Below are 21,483 nucleotides of genomic sequence, written 5' to 3'. Positions count from 1 at the left end.
CCAAGAGCTAAATAAAGGCTTTTCTGACAAAATGAAAAAAATATCAAAACCCAGAATTTACCATTAACAGATCCTTACTGCAAAGAACCTTCTAAAGGATATATTAAGGAAGAAACAAAATTATTTCAGAAAGAAGCTCTGTGATGCAGTTAAGAATCTGAGCAAGAAGAGTTAACACATGGTTGTGTCTGAACAAATATTGACTAAATGAAGTAATAATCACCTCTACTGATGTTTTACTTATCGGGTTGAAAAGACCTATAAGACAGAAGTTAAAGGAAGTATATAATTTATTGAGGAACATTGACTTAGATAACCTTTTATTAAAACTTTCGTGTGCCTCCTAGTCTTCTTTCCTGATAACTGCCCTCTGTTGAGCAGCTCTTTGCCTGGCACTCTTCTGAGTGCTTTGCCATGCATTGTCCTCACAGAAACCTTATGCAGTAAGTATTATCATTATCCTCATTTAACAGACGAGGAATCTTACAGAGATTTTACTAGGCTAGGGGGCCTCTGCTAGTGAGTGGAAGGGCCAAGATTGTAACCTGTGCACGTGTGGTCTGTTATTTTTCCATTACACCAGGCTGTTTTCCTACTGATGTTAGATATAATCTAGCATAGATTATTCTCTAGACATAATCTATAGAAAGTATACATTTCCTCTTAGGTACAGAGCTTCTCTCCTGCATAAGGAATAAGAATGTTTATGTACATGAAATTGCTAACAGACCTGTTGAGACAGTCCTGTATTTGACTTTAGAGCTTCAGTGTTCTCTGTGATGCAGGCCTGTTTTTGTGCTTTAAATTGAAATTTCCATCCTGAAGGTCTGCTGTGTTGATAGCCTTTGCCTTCCCTCTAGGGCTGTGTGTAAGAAGTTTGGGCTGCATGTGAGTCGAATGATGCTAGCCTTCTTGGTTCTCAGCACTGGGATGTTTTGCTCGTCATCAGGTAAGTAAAAGAGCAGGTGAGGGCGTAAAAGGTTCACTGACATTTCACAGTTGCATCAAACAGAAGAACTTGTCCAGATGTAGGTTATATTTGTTTAACATGTCAGTAATTTCCAGAGTCCTATGATCTGCCCAGGTGGCTCAGTGGTAAAGAATCCACCTGCCAATGCAGGAGACATAAGAGACACAGGTTTGATCCCTGGGTTGGGGAGATTCCCTGGAGAAGGAAATGACAACCCACTCCAGTATTCTTGCCTGGAGAATCCCTTGGACAGAGGAGCCTGGCAGGCAGCAGTCCATAAGGTCACAAAGAGTCAGACACAACTGAAATGACTTAGCATGGTTTTAAAGACTGTGGTCTTGATGGTTCTATTTTATGCCAGTTACTTGCCAGGGATTCTATAAAAGTACACATCTTCTGTTGAATTTTTTTTTTTTAAAGTAAGCTTCTGTAAATTTAGAATAAAATCCTTAATGTAGAGTGGTGGCTTTCCAGCTGTGCTGCCTTTGAACCTTTGTGGTTTTTGACCTGCGCCAGAGTGGCCTGTTCCTAAAAGGTAGCCTGTTCCCAGTTACCCAGAAAAATTTAGTTACTAGATGTAATTTTCTGAATTTTAATTTTGACTTGTGTGTACCAGAATCTAGTACACATATTAAATGTACACAAAAATAGTATCTAGTGTAAAAGTATTGATATATACTTAGTTTTCCTTCAATGACTGTATCTTAATCCATGTTCTACAGAGACCTCAGGCCTCTTACCTGAATAGCTTTGAGAGCCTGAATGAGACTATGTTCTGGCCTCTAAGTGGGCAGAGACCTCAGGTTCCTCTCCTCCCCTTGGGGCTGGAATCAGCAGTATGGGATGGCATCAGTATTGTTTTGCATTTGTCTGGGAAGGTTGTCCTTCACATGTCTTTTTAGTTATTTTGCTAGTCCTAAAATGGATTCTTGTATGAGGGAGATACCTGGGAGTATCTTTAGTTTTATAATTTCAGTTGAGTATGTTAAGGCACAAATAACTTAAAGGCATCCTTTGATACAGAGCCTCTGAACCCTTTGCTGAGTTTTTTTTTAATTAATTTATTTTAATTGGAGGATAATTACTTTACAATATTGTGATGGTTTGTGCTATACATCAATATGAATCAGCCATAGGAATGCCTTTGCTGAGTTTGTTTGTTTTTTTAATTTAAATTTATTTATTTTAATTGGAGCCTAATTACTTTACAATATTGTATTGGTTTTGCCGTGCATCAACATAAATCACCATACTGCCTGTTCACTGTGGTTCTTGTTGGAATTGGTACTGAGTTTTCTTACCTAGTGCTTACTAGGGGAAGCCCTTAAACAGCAGGGAGAAGCAGGTCTGCATTTTCATGTAGAGTTAATAGAAATGCCTGGATGAAATGTTACTGTCACAGAGACCCTGAAGGTGGTTGACAAGAAAGTTATGTGATTAAATAACTAGGGGGACATCTAAAGGCCAAACTCCCTGTGGCAGAGGATGCAGGGTGCAAAGCAGTGCTGCCGTCTAACAGATGTGGCTCTTCAGAGGCTTCTGAGAACTCCGCTGGGGTACAGACTGCTGCTTGGACAGTCTCAGAAGACTATCAGAGGATTAACTTCCTCCAAAACTGATTGTTAACAATGGCTCTAAATTTATTTTATTTTACTTTTTTGGCTGTGCTGGGTCTTTGTTGCTGCACAGCCTTTTCTCTAGTTGTGATGAGCGGGGGCTCCTTTCTAGTTGGGATGCGGGCTTCTCACCATGCTGGCTTATCTTGTTGTGGAACACAGGTCCTAGGACATGAGGGTTTCAGTAGTTGCAGGTCCCGGGCTCCAGAGCACAGGCTCAGTAGTTGTGGCGCATAGGCTTAGTTTCTCTGCAGCACCTGGGATATTCCTGACCACAGATCGAACCCATGTTCCCTGCATTGGCAGGTGAATTCTTTACCACTGAGCCACTAGGGAAGCCCCAACGGCTCTAAATTTCTTGAAACATAATTTCTGCCTGGAAATATAACCTGAGGGTATTCCTGGGGAACCTGAAATCCTGTAAGTTTTAGATTTGGAGTACAGGCCAGGAGATAAATGACATTGAATAATTGGGTGACATGCTGGTACATAAAAAAACAGGACTATGAAAATAAGAAAATTGTTGAACTTTTTTTTTTTTAAGGAGAATCACTTTACTCCTCATTTCTGATATAGCATTGCTCAAAGTATGTTCTTGGTTATTGACATTTTGCAATGCACATTCATTTTTAATAATTAATACCTAGTATATTTCAATCCCTTGTCTCTTTCCCTCCTTTTTTCATTTTTTTGTCTTGCAGCATTCCTTCCTAGCAGCTTCTGTATGTACACTACCTTGATAGCCATGACTGGCTGGTATATGGACAAAACTTCCTTTGCTGTGCTTGGAGTCGCCGCTGGGGCCATCTTAGGCTGGCCATTCAGTGCAGCTCTTGGGTAAGAAACTAACGTGATTCATCTTCCATGTGTTACTGGGCATAAAGTCCATCTGAATGTTAGGTTGTCTCCATAGTCTCTAGGTGGGGCTGAAGTTATGGGAATTAATTATATGAAGATTCTGGGAAATGGAAGAATATTTCTCTCATGTTTAATTCTAATAAGAGCAGTGACTATTAAGCATCTGCTGTCTGCTCAGTTCAGTTCAGTTGCTCAATCATGTCCAGCTCTCTGTGACCCCATGGACTGCAGCATGCCAGGCCTCCCTACCCATCACCAACTCCCGGAGCCTACTCAAACCCATGTCCATAGAGTCAGTGATGCCATCCAACCATCTCATCCTCTGTCGTCCCCTTCTCCTCCTACCTTCAATCTTTCCGAGCATCTGGGTCTTTTCCAATGAGTCAGTTCTTCACATCAGGTGAGTACTGGAGTTTCAACCTCAGTATCAGTCCTTCCAACAAATATTCAGGACTGATTTCCTTTAGGATGGACTGGTTGGATCTCCTTGTACTCCATGGGACTCTCAAGAGTCTTCTCCAACACCACAGTTGAAAAGCATCAATTCTTCGGTGCTTAGTTTTCTTTATAGTCCAACTCTCACATCCATACACGACCACTGGAAAAACCATAGCTTTGACTAGACAGACCTTTGTCAACAAAGTAATGTCTCTGTTTTTTAATATACTGTCTCGATTGGTCATAACTTTTCTTCCAAAGAGCAAGCGTCTTTTTATTTCATGGCTGCAGTCACCATCTGCAGTGATTTTGGAGCCCCCCAAAATTAAAGTCTGTCATTGTTTCCACTGTTTCCCCATCTGTTTGCCATGAAGTGATGGGACCGGATGCCATGATCTTAGTTTTCTGAATGTTGAGTTTTAAGCCAACTTTTTCACTCTCCTCTTTCACTTTCATCAAGAGTCTCTTTAGTTCTTCTTCCCTTTCTGCTGTAAGGGTGGTGTCATCTGCATATCTGAGGTTATTGATATTTCTCCCTGCAATCTTGATTCTAGTTTGTGCTTCTTCCAGCCCAGCATTTCTCATGATGTACTCTGCATATAAGTTAAATAAGCAGGGTGATAATATACAGCCTTGACATACTCCTTTCCCAATTTGGAATCAGTTTGTGGTTCCATGTCCAGTTCTAACTGTTGCTTCCTGACCTGTGTACAGGTTTCTCAAGAGGCAGATCAGGTAACTGGTATTCCCATCTCTTGAAGAATTTTTCAGAGTTTGTTGTGATCCACACAGTCAAAGGCTTTGGCATAGTCAATAAAGCAGAAGTAGATATTTTCTGGAACTCTCTTGCTTTTGCGATGATCCAGAGGATGTTGGCAATTTTATCTCTGGTTCCTCTGCCTTAGCTAAATCCAGCTTGAACATCTGGAAGTTCACCATTTACATACTGTTGAAGCCCGGCTTGGAGAATTTTGAGCATGTCTTTACTAGCGTGTGAAATGAGTGCAATTGTGCGGTAGTTTGAGCATTCTTTGGCCTTGCCTTTGTTTGGGATTGGAATGAAAACTGACCTTTTCCAGTCCTCTGGCCACTGCTAAGTTCTCCAAATTTGCTGGCATATTAAGTGCAGCCCTTTCACAGCATCATCTTTTATGAAGATTTGAAATAGCTCAACTGGGATTCCATCACCTCCACTAGCTTTGTAGTAATGCTTCCTAAGGCCCACTTGACTTTACTTTCCAGGATGTCTGGCTCTAGGTTGGTGATCATACCATCGTGATTATCTGGGTTGTAAATATCTTTTTTGTACAGTTCTTCTGTGTTCTTGCCACCTCTTCTTAATATCTTCTGCTTCTGTTAGGTCCCTACCATTTCTGTCCTTTATTAAGCAGATCTTTTCATGAAATGTTCCCTTGGTATCTCTAATTTTCTTGAAGAGATCTCTAGACTTTCCCATTCTAAGTTTTTTTCCCTCTATTTCTTTGCATTGATCACTGAGGAAAGCTTTCTTATCTCTTCTTGCTATTCTTTGGAACTCTGCATTCAAATGGGTATATCTTTCTTTTTCTTCTTTGCCTTTCACTTCTCTTCTATTCACAGCTATTTGTAAGGCCTCCTCAAACAAAGATTTTCCCTTTTTGCATGTCTTTTCCTTGGGGATGGTCTTGATCCCTGCCTCCTGTACAATGTCAGAAACCTCTGTCCATAATTCTTCAGGCACTCTGTCTATCAGATCTAATCCCTTGAATCTATTTCTCACTTCCACTGTATAATCATAAGGGATTTGATTTAGGTCATACCTGAATGGTCTAGTGGTTTTCCCTACTTTCTTCAATTTAAGTCTGAACTTGGCAATAACATTCCATTATTGTATGGATGTCCATAATTTATTTAACCATTGCTTTGCTGGTAGGCATTTGGTTTTCAGTTTCTTTTTTGTTATTATACACAATAATTTAGCAAACATTCTTTTACATGTCTTATGGAAATTTATCTATAGAATAAAATTTTTTAAAGGGAGTTATGAAGTCAGAGAATAAACATTTAAAATTTCCTTGTTTGGATTTTAAAGGCTGGTTTCCCCACTTCCAATCTTCTCTTCTCTTCTGCGTATCATTCTCAGATTATTATATTTCTCAAGGTTTTATGTGGGACCCTCTTCTGTACTTCTGCTGTCTCTCCATCATCTTGATGAGACCCATATCTTTATATCTAGTCCAGTCATCTCTTAAGCTTCCCTCATATCTACCTGGCTGCCTATTAGATATCTCCATTTAGATAGCTAAACATGTACAAAGCTAAACTCATCATCTTCCCTCTGTATCTGTCCTTCACTGTTTCTAGCCCAGTAAGTGGTACCACCGTCTATGCTGGGCCAGGACCTGAAAATCCTCTGTGACTCTTCTTTCTCATGTCATGTCTTATGCCTCTGGAATGTCTCTTGAATCTGCTTATCTTCACCTCTCTCTGTTCCTCGATGCAGCCTCCTAAATGATCTTCCCATCTCCTGTCTTAGTCTTTATAAATCTCCTCTCCATACTCGAACTAGAGTTATCTTCCTACAATGCAAAGATGATTTTATCGCTCTGTTTTATCTTAAACTCTGTAATAGATTCTCCATTGTTCTGTGTCACAGAGAAGGCAGTCTGTAGCCTGTGGGTCACACATTCAGGTGGCCTGTTTTTGCACAGCCCAAGAACTGAGAAATTTTACATTTTTAGAGAATGCACGCCCATGCATGTGTGTGTGTGTACACGTGCACACGTGCGCACGCACATACACACACACACACACACACACACACACACACACAGGAATATGCAACAGAGACCAAAGCAGAACTTCAGGTTTGGCAAAGGCTAAAATATACGCTGTCAGGTCCCTTAAATAAAAAGTTGGCCAACCCCTGCTCTGTGGTGTCCAAACATTTTTTTAAACAGCTTTACCGAGATGTAATTCAGTAATATACCTTATATGTATTATACCATATAATTCACTCACTTAACTCGTGTAATTCAATGGTTTTTATACAGTTATACAACCATCACCAGTCAGTTTTAGAACATTCATCATCCCTAAAAGAAACCTGTACCCTTCAGCAGTAACTTCCTTTTGTCCCCAAACCTACCAGTCTTTAGTTCAGTCGCTCAGTCGTGTCCAACTCTTTGCAACTCCATGGACTGCAGCATGCTAGGCCTCCCTGTCCATCACCAACTCCTGGAGTTTATTCAAATTCATGTGCATGCAGTCCGTGATGCTATCCAGCCATCTCATCCTCTGTCATCCCCTTCTTCTCCTGCCTTCAGTCTTTCCCAGCATCAGGGACATTCCAAATGAGTCAGTTCTTTGCATCAGGTGGCCACAGTATTGGAGTTTCAGCTTCAGTATCAGTCCTTCCAATGAATATTCAGGACTGATCTTCTTTAGGATGGACTGGTTGGATCTCCTTGCTGTCCAAGGGACTCTCAAGAGTCTTCTCCAACACCACAGTTCAAAAGCATCAATTCTTCAGTGCTCAGCTTTCTTTATAGTCCAACTCTCACATCCATACATGACTACTGGAGAAACCATAGCTTTGACTAGATGGACCTTTGTTGGCAAAGTAATGTCTCTGCTTTTTAATACGCTGTCTAGGTTGACATCCATTAATTTACTTTGTGTCTCTGGACACAAAAATCTACTCCATGTACCTGTTCTGGAGATTTTATATAAATAGAATCATACAGTATGGTCTTCTGTGTCTGGCTTCTTTTACTTCCCATGTTTTCAAGAGTCATCCACGTTATGACATGTATCAGTACTTCATTCCTTTCTAGTGATGGTGTCCAGACTTTAATGTGACTCACAAGGCCTTATGGTTTCCTCATTTTTACATCTCCATCCTCCTTTTTTCCATCTCTCCATTCCTTTTCCTCTTTACTGGATCTACATTCAACTTTGTGAGTTCCTCAAATACCTCTGAGTTTGGGTGTTTTGATTAGTCTGCCTTTTGATAAGTGATTTGGGGATCACAGTTAATCACTCAGCACTGTGCTCTCATTTATTAACTTATCAAAGGAGAAATGCAGCTGCTATGGAAATGAAACTGGTGGTTCAGATGGTAGAGAATGTGCCTGCAGTGCAGGAGACCGGGTTCGATCCCTGGATTGGGAAGATCCCCTGGAGAAGGGAATGGCAACCCACTTCAGTATTCTCGCCTGGAGAATTCCACGGACAGGAGCCTGGTAGACAACAGTCCATGGTGTCGCAGTGTCAGACACAACTGAGCAGCTAACATTCTCATGGAAATGTAACTAGTTGGGGAGAAAAAAAAAATGGAATGTTAATGCAATATTTAGTTAATAGAATGTGGAATTTCAGATCATAGAGAGATGTCCACGTGACATGGCCAAATAGATGATAGCAGTGATAGTGCCATGTAAGTGGAGAGATCTCGTGGAGGAGGCAGGAGCAGAGCCTGTAGCTGACACTGGGTAGATTCGGAGTAAGTGAATAGATTGGTGTGGGAGGGAATTCACTGTGACTGGATCATGGGTAAAGCTCTGACTAGTGTCCTAGATTAAGAAGTCATGAGTATGAAAGTGATTGTTCATGAAACAGGAGTTGAAGCACCTGCTGAGAAAGTAAGTGTAGAGAGAGAAAAGTAGAACCTTGTCTTTGGGAGCTAGGACCATGCATGGTAAGGCACACCATGGGTTAGGGAAGAAAGCCTGAAAGGAGGACTAGGGAAGAGCCCAGAAAAGATCATCGGGGCCAGGGAGTCTAAAGAGGAAGGAACAGATGCTTTGTGTCAAGTGCAACAGGAAGACAAAGGGAGATGGGGTTGTGGAAAGATACTGGGTCTGGCAGAGAGGAAATTCCTGGTGACCTCAGATCAGTCTTAATAACTTGATGTTAGGCCTGAAGGAAGAAACAGTGAAGGCAATGCACATATGCTACTTGCCTGAGAAATTCGAGTGAAAGGAAGAAGGGCAGATATTGCATATTGGAACTATATTACATATTGGAAAGGGATATATCAGAATTGAAGTGAAAGTGTGTAATATTATTTTATTACTCAAAGTGTTAATAAATCATGGAAGGGAGAAATAGGTATTTATTTGGCAGGGTGGGAATAGGACAATAAGGTAGTTTAGTTATGATTAATATATTGTAAATGTCCACTGTACATAAATACTTGTAAAATGGAGCTCACTCTGAAGCTGAGTATTTGTATTTCTTGTACACTGGGGAATGCATCATCCTCTGATGAGTTCTGTGAAGAGATCACATTTTTATTTTTGAGAAGACATCCTCTCATGTACCACCTTCTTCCCTCACAATAATTTCTGGAGACATTTGATTCTCAATTCAGCATGAGTTATGTGTGAATCTGTCCTGTTTGAGTCTGTATTCTCTGAGTATTTAACTCCCCACTTTCTGTTTCTCTGTTAAATAGTTTACCGATTGCCTTTGATCTGCTGATCATGAAACAGAGGTGGAGGAGTTTCTTTCATTGGTCGTTGGTTGCTCTAATGCTGTTTCTGGTGAGTTGTCTTTTTATGTTATTTTGTTCTAAAGTTGTAAGGAAAGCAACTTGTGATGTGGATGGAAAAGAGAACCTTAGGAGTTGATTCAGTTTTTCATTCTGAAGTCTACACTGTTAGCATTGTGAGGATGTTTCCAGAGCAAAAGTCTACAATTGCTTTGTTTTCTGCTCTGTTTTAGGTGCCTGTGGTGGTCATTGACAGCTACTATTACGGGAAGCTGGTGATTGCACCGCTCAACATAGTTTTGTATAATGTCTTTACTCCTCATGGACCTGATCTTTATGGTAAGGCCGTATGAAGTTAGGGAAGCGTTGGAGGATAGTTTAATTGGTCTCAGCTTTGAAATTTTAATTCAGTTGCCTCATTTATCAAAGATAGCCTTTTGTTAAACAAAAGGTAATCTTCTTTTCTTATTTAAAAATAAATGATCTTTGAACACAGCACAATGATGGTATGTGGCAACTAAATATTTTTCCTTGATTAATGTTGATACTCAGTTCTGGCATCCTGTTAGACTTGCAGCCTCTTATTCTCAGTTACAGAGTGGTAAGGACTCTGTCCGGCATGCCTTGGCTTTTGATGCTACTCATTTAAAATTAACTTACTTTCCTCTTTTCTCATTAGAAAACCAATATAATAACAAAAATAAGAAAATTAAAACATTCATAATCTCATCATCCTCAGATAGCTATTGTTAACACCTTGGAAAATATTCCTCCAGGCATTTTCTATACAGGTACACATTTGGTTTTCCTTTTTCATTTTTTTATTGGGTTAGCCAAAACCTGAATGGACCTTTTGGCCAACCCAATAATTTGTGTTACTTTAGTATTTTGCATTAGGGGAGAAAGTTCACAAAATCTGTAGACGAAGTGTAGCAAATGAGGGTGAGGTCAGCTTGAGAGGGTGGATAGTTTGGCCAGTTTAGCATTAAGAGGGGAAAAAAGGGAATGCTTTTAGTCTGGTGGTGATTTAGTTGCTAAATTGTGTCCGATTCTTTGTGACCCCATGGACTGTAGCCTGCCAGGCTCCTCTGTCCATGGAATTCTCCAGGCAAGGATACCGGAGTGGGTTGCCATATCCTACTCCAGGAGATCTTCCCCACCCAGGGATTGAACTCAGGTCTCCTGCATTGCAGGCAAGTTCTTTACCGTCTGAGCCACCTGTGGTGGGACAGTCTGAGGTTGGTTCTCTAGTTTCTGTCCATCTCTACCCCTTGCCTGATGGTTTTCTCTCAGCTAGTCTTCTATTTTTTTGCCTTTTCCAACCAGCCCTGGAGCCTGTTTTTTTTTGGGGGGGAGAGTCACCCTGAGGGCATTTGAGTTAGTGACCACTACAGAGGGATAAGCTAGAGATCTTTCTGATCAGATCATTCAAGTCAGTAAACATTTTATAAGACAACTTATCATTAAATAAGTATAGTTTCTTCTGCCTTAACCTTTTGAAGATCTTAGATCTTTCTTTGTATGTGATTATCTTAGACTCTGGTGTGAGACACATTAATGTTATCTGTCTCTCTAATCAGTTTAACCCATGCCCATTTTTCTTTACCACTTTGCCAACAGAACCAGCAGATTGAATAAGATTTAAAGTAAGTGTGTGAGTGAAATTTAGTTGGGAAAGAGTCCATGGGGTCGCAGAGAGTTGGATACAACTTAGCCACAGAACAACCACCACCTGGGATTTGGGGAACGTTGTCATTTTAGATGACAAGTAGTAGGTTAAAAATAAAATGAATTTACAAACTGCGTAGAGAATAATTGCTAAGTGAAGGAATTTTAACAGACTTGTTTATGGGGCTCTAAGATCCCTAAGGATATGGAAAAAAGTCCCAATTTTCAGCTTTTGCCTCTAGAGGTCTCCCTTTATTTAGGGAGAGTTGCATGTTTTTATTTGCCCATTGTTTTAGTTTACTTGTAAAATTTTATTTGATTCCACAAGACAGTAGAAGGGGGACTCTACTTCTGGATCGGGATTGCATATTAGAACTTGATTTATGTGGAGCCTATTAGAAGCACAATGTGCATTATCGATGGGTGAATAAATTGTGTTAATTTGAGTTTAATCTTGAAAAATTGACTTCTGTACCTTTGAAATGGGTTGTTACGTATTGGTATTCTGACTGCTTATTTGTAAAACTTTGTGTGAGAGCCTATGAAAGTTTTGTAATTTGTATCTTCCTCTAGATTGGTGAAGTTTTTACAGCTAAAAATAAGTACGTTGATAGAGTAGGAAAAAAAGAATAAATTCTGACCCAAGTTTATATTTCTGGTTTAACAGTGGATAAGCTTTGGGATCCAGAGAGCAGTGGCCAGTCTGCCTGGATGTTGGCATCTGCTGTTCATTTCAGCCAGTGTTTTATGGGGAAGAATCCTTGGGGTTCTGTTCTGCCTGCTTTAGTGAACCTGGGTTAGCTTCAGTTCAGATTTTGCTACGTTGAATGTCCAAGAATTGATCACTTTCCTATTGATAGAAGAAGCTTTATTGGGAAAGAGGGAATTATTCTCATATTATTATTGTTGTTCGCTCACTAAGTTGTGTCTGACTCTTTTGTGGTCCCATGGACTGTAGCCAGCGAGTAACCTCCAAGATGGCAGAAGTTATACCAAAAAAAGATGTCCTTTTCATCACAGGGGACTGGAATGCAAAAGTAGGAAGTCAGGGGCTACCTGGAGTAACAGGCAAGTTTGGCCTTGGAGTACAAAATGAAACAGGGCAAAGGCTAACAGAGTTTTACAAGACAACACACTGGTCATTGCAGATACCCTCTTCCAACAACACAAAAAATGACTCTACACATGGACATCACCAGATGGCCAATACTGAAATCAGATTGATCATATTCTTTGCAGCTGAGAATGGAGAAGCTCTATACAGTCAGCAAAAACAAGATCAGGAGCTGAGTGTGGCTTGGATCATGGACTCCTTATTGCAAAATTCAGACTTAAATTGAAGAAAGTAGGGAAAACCCCTAGGCCATTCAGGTATGACCTAAATCAAATCCCTTACGGTTATACAGTGAAAGTGACAAATAGATTCAAGGGGTTAGATCTGATAGACGAGTGCCTGACGAACTATGGATGGAGGTTCATGACATTGTATAGGAGGCAGCGATGAAAACCTTCCCCAAGAAGAAAAAAATGCAAAAAGGCAAAATGGTCGTCTGAGGAGGCTTTACAAATAGCTGAGAAAAGAAGAGAAGTGAAAGGCAAAGGAGAAAAGGAAAGATATACCCATCTGAATGCAGAGTTCCAAATAATAGCAAGAATAAGAAAGCCTTGCTAAGTGATCAATGCAAAGAAATAGAGGAAAACAATAGGATGGGAAAGTCTAGAAATCTCCTCAGGAAAATTAGAGATACCAAGGGAACATTTCATGCAAAGATGGGCTCAATAAAGGACAGAAATGGTATGGACCTAACAGAAGCAGAAGACACTAAGAAGAGGTGGCAAGAATACACTGAGGAACTCTACAAAACAGATCTAATGACCCTGATTACCACAGTGGTGTGATCACTCACCTAGAGCCAGACATCCTGAAGTGTGAAATCAAGTGGGCCTCAGGAAGCCTCACTAAGAGCAAAGCTAGTGGGGGTGATGGAATTCCAGCTGAGCTATTTCAAATCCTGAAGGATGACGCTGTGAAAGTGCTGCACTCAGTAAGTCAGCAAATTTGGAAAACTCAGCAGTGGCCACAGGGCTGGAAAAGGTCAGTTTTCATTCCAATCCCAAAGGTGGGCAATACCAAGGAATGCTCAAACTGCTGCATAATCGCACTTATTTCACATGCTAGCAAGTCATGTTCCAAATCCTCCAGGTTAGGCTTCAACAGTATGTGAACTGAGAACTTCCAGATGTTCAAGATGGATTTAGAAAAGGCAGAGGAACCAGAGATCAAATTGCCAACATCTGTTGGATCCTAGAAAAAGCAAGGAAATTCCAGAAAAACATCTGCTTCATTGACTATACTAAAGCCTTAGACTGTGTGGATCACAATAAACTGTGGAGAATTCTGAGAGATGGGAATACCAGACCACCTGACCTGCTTCCTGAGAAACCTGTGTGCAGGTCAGGAAGCAACAGTTAGAACTGGACATGTAACAACAGACTGGTTCCAAACAGGAAAAGGAGTACGTCAAGGCTGTATATTGTCACCCAGCTTATTTAACTTATATGCAGAGTACATCATGAGAAATGCTAGGCTGGATGAAGCACAAACTGGAATCAAGATTGCAGGGAGAAATATCAATAACCTCAGATATGCAGAGGACACTACCCTTATGGCAGAAAGTGAAGAGGAACTAAAGAGCCTCTTGATGAAGGTTAAAGAGGAGAGTGAAAAAGCTTAAAACTTAATATTCAAAAAGCTAAGATCATGGCATCCAGTCCCATCACTTCATGGTAAATAGATGGGGAAGCTATGCAAATAATGAAAGGCTTTATTTTCTTGTGCTCCAAAATCACTGCAGATGGTGACTGCAGCCATGAAATTCAAAGATGCTTGCTCCCTGGAAGAAAAACTATGACCAACCTAGACAGCATATTAAAAAACAAAGACATTACTTTGCTGCCAAAGGTTCGTATAATCATGCTATGATTTTTCCAGTAGTCATGTATAGATGTGATAGTTGAACCATAAATAAGGTTGAATGCCGAGGAATTAATGCTTTTGAACTGTGGTGTTGGAGAAGACTCCTGAGAGTCCCTTGGACTGCAAGGTTATCTAAGCAGTCAATCCTAAAGGAAATTAATCCTGAACATTCATTGGAGGGACTGAGGCTGAGGCTGAAGCTCCAGTACTTTGGCCATGTGATGCGAAGAGCTGACTCATTGGAAAAGACCTTGATGCTGGGAAAGATTGAGGACAGGAGAAGGGAATGACAGAGGACAAGATGGTTGGATGGCATCACCAACTCAATGGACCTGAGTTTGAGCAAGCTCTGGGAGACAGTGAAGGACCGGGAAGCCTGGCATGCTGCAGTTCATGGGGTCACAAAGAGTTGGATGTGGATCAGTGACTGAAGAACAAGACTGTAGCCCATCAGGCTCCTCTGTCCATGGACTTTCCCAGGCAAGAATACTGGAGTAGGTTGCCATTTCCTTCTCCAGGGGATCTTCCTGACCCAGGGATTGGACCCACGTCTCCTATACTACAGGTGGATTCTTTACCATTGAGCCATGGGCTTCCCTAGAGAACTGTCATACTGGGCATCCACAGAACTGATGTGTAGTCAACCAGACTTTAGGGGGTGTTCTTTGGTGGTAGAATTTTTTTTTGCTTTTTTCTCATCTTTGGCTTTGACAAATCTTCAAGGGTGTCTGATTTCCATGTTAATGCCATTTTGCTTTAGCAGGCTTGCAGAGAATATTTATTCCACCTGGGAGTCGGTAGTCTTTCTGTATTCCAGGTCTTTAGTAAAGATTCCTCATGCGTGAATGAAAGAATGAACACGTTCTGGAATACCCCTCAGACTGCATCAGTGCCCTGATAGCTATTATATCCTAGAACTATTTTGTTAAGGCCTGTTGTGTGCTGGGTTGGGATTATCTTCATAGAAGTTAAGAATAATAGAAGTAGGACTTCCTCTGTTAGCACGATGGATAGGAATCCGCCTGCTAGGAGACATGGGTTCGAGCCCTGAACTGTGAAGATCCCACAGGCTTTGAAGCAACTAAAACCCGGTGTAGCAACTACTGAGCCCGCAAGCCACAGCTACTGAGCCTGTGTGCCACCGCTGCTTGAGCGCGTGCGCCCTGGAGCCTTGCTCTGCTCCATGAGAAGCCCACGCACCCAGAGAACAAACAGCAACTAGAGAGTCACCCGCACTCTCTGCAACTAGGGGAAGCCTGTGTGCAGCAATAAAGACCCAGTGCAACCAAAATAAATAATTTTAAGAAAGAATCAGTTCAGTTCAGTCGCTCAGCCGTGTCCAACTCTTTGCAACCCTGTGGACTTCAGCACACCAGGCTTCCCTGTCCATCACCACCTCCCAGAGCTTACTCAAACTCATGTCCGTTGAGTCGGTGATGCCATCCAACCATCTCATCCTCTGTCGTCCCCTTCTCCTCCTGCCCTCAATCTTTCCCAGCATCAGGGCCCTTTCAAATGAGTCAGTGCTTCGCATCAGGTGGCCATCAGGTGGTACTGGAGTCTCAGCTTCAGCATCCATCCTTCCAATGAACACTCAGGACTGATCTCCTTTAGGATTGACTGGTTGGATCTCCTTGCAGTCCAAGGGACTCTCAAGAGTCTTCTCCAACACCACAGTTCAAAAGCATCAATTCTTCAGCACTCAGCTTTCTTCAGCACTCAGTCCAGCTCTCACATCCATACATGACTACTGGAAAAACCATAGCTTTGACCAGATGAAGTAGTACTTTACCATTGTCAGCTAATTTTATGGTAATTGTTGAGTCCATTCAGTAAATATGAAAGACTAATCTTTTTAAAAATATGTATTTGTTTACTTGGCTGTGTTGGGTCTTAGTCGTGTCATGTGGGATCTTTCGTTACGGCACACAGGCTCTTTAGTTGTAAAGAACGTGAACTTTCTAGTTGTGGCCTGTGGGCTTCAGAGCATTTAGACTCAGTATTTGTGGCATGCAGGCCTAGTTGTTCTGTGGCATGTGAGATCTTTTTTAAATTTTTATTTATTTTAATTTATTTTTTAATTGAAGGATAATTGCTTTACAGAATTTTGTTTTCTGTCAAACCTCAGCATAGGTATACATATATCCCCTCCCTTTTGAACCTCCCTCCCATCTCCTGCCCCCTCCCACCTCTCTAGATTGATACAAAGCCCCTGTTTGAGTTTCCTGAGACATACAGCAAATTCCCATTGGCTATATATTTTACATATGGTAATGAAAGTTTCTGTTTTACTCTATTCCTACATCTCACCCTCTCCTTCCTTCTCCCCATGCACAGAAGTCTAATTTCTGTGTCTCTTTCTTCTTTGCTGCCCTGTAAATAAATTCTTCAGTACCATTTTTTTAGATTCCATATATGTGTTAGAATATGATATTTATCTATCTCTTTCTGACTTACTTCACTCTGTATAATAGATTCTAGGTTCATCCACCTCATCAGAACTGACTCAATTGCATTCCATTTTATGGCTGAGTAATATTCCACTCTGTGTATGTACCACAACTTCTTTATCCATCCATCTGTTGATGGACATCTAGGTTGCTTCCATGTCTAGCTATTGTAAACAGTGCTTCAATGAACAGTGGGATACGTGTGTCTTTTCCATTGTTGGTTTCCTCAGGGTATATGCCTAGGAGTGGGATTACTGGGTGGTTTTATTCCTGGTTTTTTAAGGAATCTCCATACCATCTTCCATAGTGGCTGTGTCAGTTCACATCCCCACCATCAATGCATGAGTGTTCCCTTTTCTCCACACCCTTCCAGCATTTATTGTTTTTAGACTTTTGATGATGGCCATTCTGACTGGTGTGAGGTGATATCTCACTGTAGTTTTGATTTGCATTTCTCTAATAATTAGTAATGTTGAACATATTTTCATGTGTTTATTCACCATCTGTATGTCTTCTTTGGAGAAGTGTCTGTTTAGTTCTTTTTGTCACTTTTTGATTGGGTTTTTTGTTTTTCTGGCATTGAGTTGTATGAGCTGCTTGTATATTTTGGAAATTAATCCTTTGTCAGTTGTTTCATTTGCTATTATTTTCTCCCATTCTGAGGGTTGTATTTTCACCTTGCTTACAGTTTCCTTTGCTATGCAAAAGCTTTTGAGTTTAATCAGGTCCCACTTGTTTACTTTTGTTTTTATTTCCATTACTCTAGGAGTTGGGTCATAGAGGATCTTGCTTTGATTTATGTTGAGTGTTCTGCCTGTGTTTTCTTCTTATAGTCTTATAGTTTCTGGTCTTACATTTAGGTCTTTTATCCATTTTGAATTTATCTTTGTGTATGGAGTTAGGAAGTGTTCTAATCTCATTCTTTTACATGAAGCTGTCCAGTTTTCCCAGCACCGTTTATTGAAGAGGCTGTCTTTGCCCCATTGTATATTCTTGCCTCCTTTGTCAAAAATAAGGTACCTATAGGTGCAAGGGTTTATTTCTGGGCTTTCTGTCTTGTTCCATTGGTCTGTATTTCTGTTTTGGGGCCAGTACCATACTGTCTTGATGACTGTAGCTTTGTAGCTTAATCTGAAGTCAGGAAGGTTGATAACTCCAGCTCCATTCTTCTTTCTCAAGACTGCTTTGGCTATTCGGGGTCTTTTGTGTTTCCATATGAATTGTGAAATTTTTTGTTCTAGTTCTGTGAAAAATGCCATTGGTAATTTGATAGGGATTACACTGAATCTGTAGATTGCAGAGATGTGATCCCTGAAAGTATAGTCTTGGCATGTGAGATCTTGAGTCCCCCATCAGGGATTAAACCCTCGTCCCCTGCACTGCAAGGTGAATTCTTAACTACCAGACCACCAGGGAAGTCCTAAGACTTATGTTTTAAGAGATGCTTTGCTGCTGTACAGTTGTCAAACAGACAGCATGTCTTTGTCATGGAAACTCTTTCACTTGTTCGGCACTTTTTGGCAGTATTTCAGCTATTTTTTAAGAGTCTCCCCCCTCAAGTGCTTTGTTAGCTATAGCACCTAGTTTTTTAATCTGCAAATTTTAGATTAAGTGCTTTACGCTGATACTTTTTGCATACATCTCTTAGTGTTTTCTTACGTTTAAGAACCTAATAAGCCTATAAATACTTCTTGAATGAATGGATAAATGACTTCAGTTAAAGAAACATTCAATCAGTTGCTTTTGAGCATTGATTATGCTCCTCATAGAATTTGCTGTCTGATAAGGCTGCAGACACATGAATAGGTAATTATAGTCCAACGTGTTATGTGCAGCAGTAGAATGATAGTCAGGGAATTGAAGGAGCAAGTTCATCTGTTGGTATCAGGAAAGACTTCTTAGAGGGGGTGATCTTTGAGCTGAGCCGGAGGGAAGAGTAGGAGTTTGCCAGGAAGACACTAGGTGGATACACTGCAGAAAAACAGAATGTCAAATATCAGACTGCTGAGCCAAAAAGATTGAATATTGAGTTCGTTTTTAAAAACTTAAGGTAGTTTTACAGTATTAGCCAATTTTACAGCATTAGCCAAGAACTACACAGGTGTAAGCAAGATAATGTTAATCTCTCCATTGTGATTATAATAATATGCAGATGGTCCCCAACTTATGGGGGTTCCCAGCTGGCGCTAGTGGTACAGATCCCACCTGCCAGTGCAGGAGACATAAGAGACATGGGTTCGATCCCTGGGTTGGGAAGATCCCTTGGAGGGGGGCATGGCTACCCACTCCAGTATTCTTGCCTGGAGAATCCCATGGTCACAGGAGCCTGGCGGGCTATAGTCCATGGGGTCACAAAGAGTTGGACACAACTAAAGCTACTTAGAACCCACCCCAACTTATGGTACTTCAACTTATGAATGTTTTTTTTTTTTACTTTATGATGGTGTGAAAGCAATACATATTCAGTAGAAAGTATACTTTGAATTTTGATCTTTTTCCAGTAGGCGATAAGGTATCTCTCGTGATGCTGGGCAGTGGCAGTGAGCTACACTTCCCAGTCAGCCACTCGTCATGAGGGTAAACCGTGGAAGCTCTTACAGCCATTCGTTACCTGGACAACCGTTCTGTTTTTCATTTTCAGTACAGTAACCAGTAGATTATATAGACCGTCAACACTGTCTTATAAAACAGGCTTGGTATTAGGTGAATTTTGCCCAACTGTAGGCTAATGTAAGTGTTCTGACCATGTTAGAGGTAGGCTAGGCTGAGATATGGTGTTTGGTATGTTAGGTGTATTAAATGTGTTTTTGACTTATGATGTTTTTAGTTTATGATGGGTTTATCAGGACTTAACCCCATCACAGATTGAGGAAAATCTGTAAATATTTATTCTTTCTATTGTTCCTGGTTTTCAAAGGGACCTTTCTGTACTTTCTTGGCCAAATAGCATTTATTAATGACACATTCCAGGCCTGGACTGACTCTTGTCTTTTGAAGCCAGGGAACAGAGGCAATTTTTCACAATTATTACTTGGATGAGGTCAAGAATACTCAATGCTTTGGAAATTTAGAGTAGTGTAGACATGGAAGTTGCGAAGTTATAGGTGAAAAGTCTCTATGGGGTCAGAGATAAAGAGGTGAAATTTCGTGTTGCAAAAACGAAAGTGACTAGGCTTGGCACTGATTTGGCCTCTTCCCCTTGTAACATTTCAAGTTCTCAGATGTTGAGGTTGAGTGTTTTTGTGTGAAGAGCTATGCTCTCTGATGAGAACGCAGGCCTGGGAGAAGCGTGGGAGGACAGGTGTGGGAGGATGGGTGTAAGAAGTGCTCTTCCCTCAAAAACGACAGCGGGTCTGCTCAGGGATGCCACTTGGAGCTTAGGATGTGATCCGTGCCTGTCTGTCTTATCAAATCTGTCAGACCACAGGACGGGAGATTTCAGAAGGTAAAGGATAGAGCCCTCGGTCAGAAGGCCCACAGCTTTCCAGTCCTGCAGCAGCAGAGGATGAAGCCCCAGAGGAGGCTTTGGAGGCATCTTAGGGTCACCCACTAGCATGGCCTGTTCTAGAGCCTTCTGTTTTGTTAATCATTGGTGTTGAACCTTGGTGGGTTTTTCCTCTTGGTGGCACAAATTTGACATTTATAAGGATGATTTATTATAATTTAGTTCCTAGAGTTCTGTAAAACTGTAGGCCTATAAAGTAGTTCCCCTTCATTCAGTCGATGGAACAATGAACGTTATCCCTTCTTTTAGTCTCTGGCAAAGCTCTCTTGAGCTCATTTGAATGAAAGGGATTGAGGCACTTTCCATAAAAAGGGAGATAGGTGAGCCCCCTCTGCACCCTGCTTCCAGCTTCCTTTCAGCTTACATTTTGCATTAGTTAAATGCTTAGCTTGTCATTCTGACAAATTTTTTTCTACAATACATAGTTCACTTTTGATAATTTCTGAGAGCAGTGTTGAGTATCTCCCTGGAAAGAGATACAGGTTTTTACTCTTTTAAGGTAGATGCCTCATCAAGTAGGGGAGGACACTGGTTAACAGAATTCACTATTTTCTGTCCCCTTTTGCCCTTGTTTTTAAGACTGTTGTCACTTGAACCTTCCCAAATCTTGACTTATTCCCCAGTTTCTACCCGATCCTTCAGGGAAGTAACAGTCTATTACGAAATGTTCACAGCCTAGCTATGAACTTGATCTATGAGGTCCTAACACATAAAAATAGTTGAGTTTACCAACTTAATACTTTTGGTTCCACATCTCAGTGTACAGTATACCTGGGTTAAAAGGTAGACAGCCTTAAAATAAACAAATTAATAATGATTAAAACAAAAAGTAGACAGCCCTAACAGGAGGGCATAGTAAATTGCGGTAAAGAGGAAAACACTACAGCACTTTCCTTGAAAAAGCGTGTATTAGTAAGGATCAAAGAGAAAGAGGCTTTTATCTGTTGATGTTTAAGCATCTGTAATAGATGACGTGAAGGGTGACCCCCTTTTTTCTAGTCACTCTGCTTTATCATCCCAGGGTCAAATTTCAAGAATTTTGTAAAGAAGAAGATGGGTCAGGGTTGATAGCATTGCCTCCACACTGGCGGTCAGGAGATGATTGTACGAAAACTTACTTCTCTGGAAACTGGACTTCTAAAGGACTCAATTTAGGAAACGTGCTGTTAAATAGTAATTAAAACCCAGAAAAGACGTGTATTTTCCATTTTGAAAATAAAACCATCCAATGGCTTTCTGTAGGAGAAGGAAATGGCAACCCACTCCAGTACTCTTGCCTGGAGAATCCTATGGACGGAGGAGCCTGGCGGGCTACAGTCCATGGGGTCACAAAGAGTCAGACACGACTGAAGTGACTTAGCAGGCAGGTAGTTTTCTGGAACCTAAAAGATTATTTGTAAAGAATACAAGATACAAATGTCTCTAATGAGCTTGGCCTGGGACAGAGTCTCTCTTCCTGGACAGTCCCTATCCCTGGGTTTCGACAGCAAGGAGGGAGCTTTCCCTAAAGGTGACACACTGTCGAACC

The 21,483-nt window shown here is 40.9% G+C and overlaps 1 protein-coding gene across 3 annotated transcripts in view; it reads left to right on the top strand.

The window, feature by feature from the left end:
- ALG9 (ALG9 alpha-1,2-mannosyltransferase) overlaps nt 1–21,483 on the top strand; it is a 107,954-nt gene that overhangs the window by 16,831 nt on the left and 69,640 nt on the right. For all 3 annotated transcript variants that reach the window (XM_068988509.1, XM_068988512.1, XM_068988511.1), the window contains exons 5-8: nt 861–949; nt 3,288–3,423; nt 9,320–9,407; nt 9,589–9,694. In XM_068988509.1, the coding sequence (XP_068844610.1) occupies nt 861–949; nt 3,288–3,423; nt 9,320–9,407; nt 9,589–9,694 (419 nt within the window). The remainder of the gene's footprint in view (nt 1–860; nt 950–3,287; nt 3,424–9,319; nt 9,408–9,588; nt 9,695–21,483) is intronic.

Source organism: Capricornis sumatraensis, chromosome 16 (genome assembly GCF_032405125.1).
Source record: "Capricornis sumatraensis isolate serow.1 chromosome 16, serow.2, whole genome shotgun sequence".
NCBI classification, from domain to species: Eukaryota; Metazoa; Chordata; class Mammalia; order Artiodactyla; family Bovidae; genus Capricornis; species Capricornis sumatraensis.
This window is presented reverse-complemented; position numbering and strand designations above follow the sequence as displayed.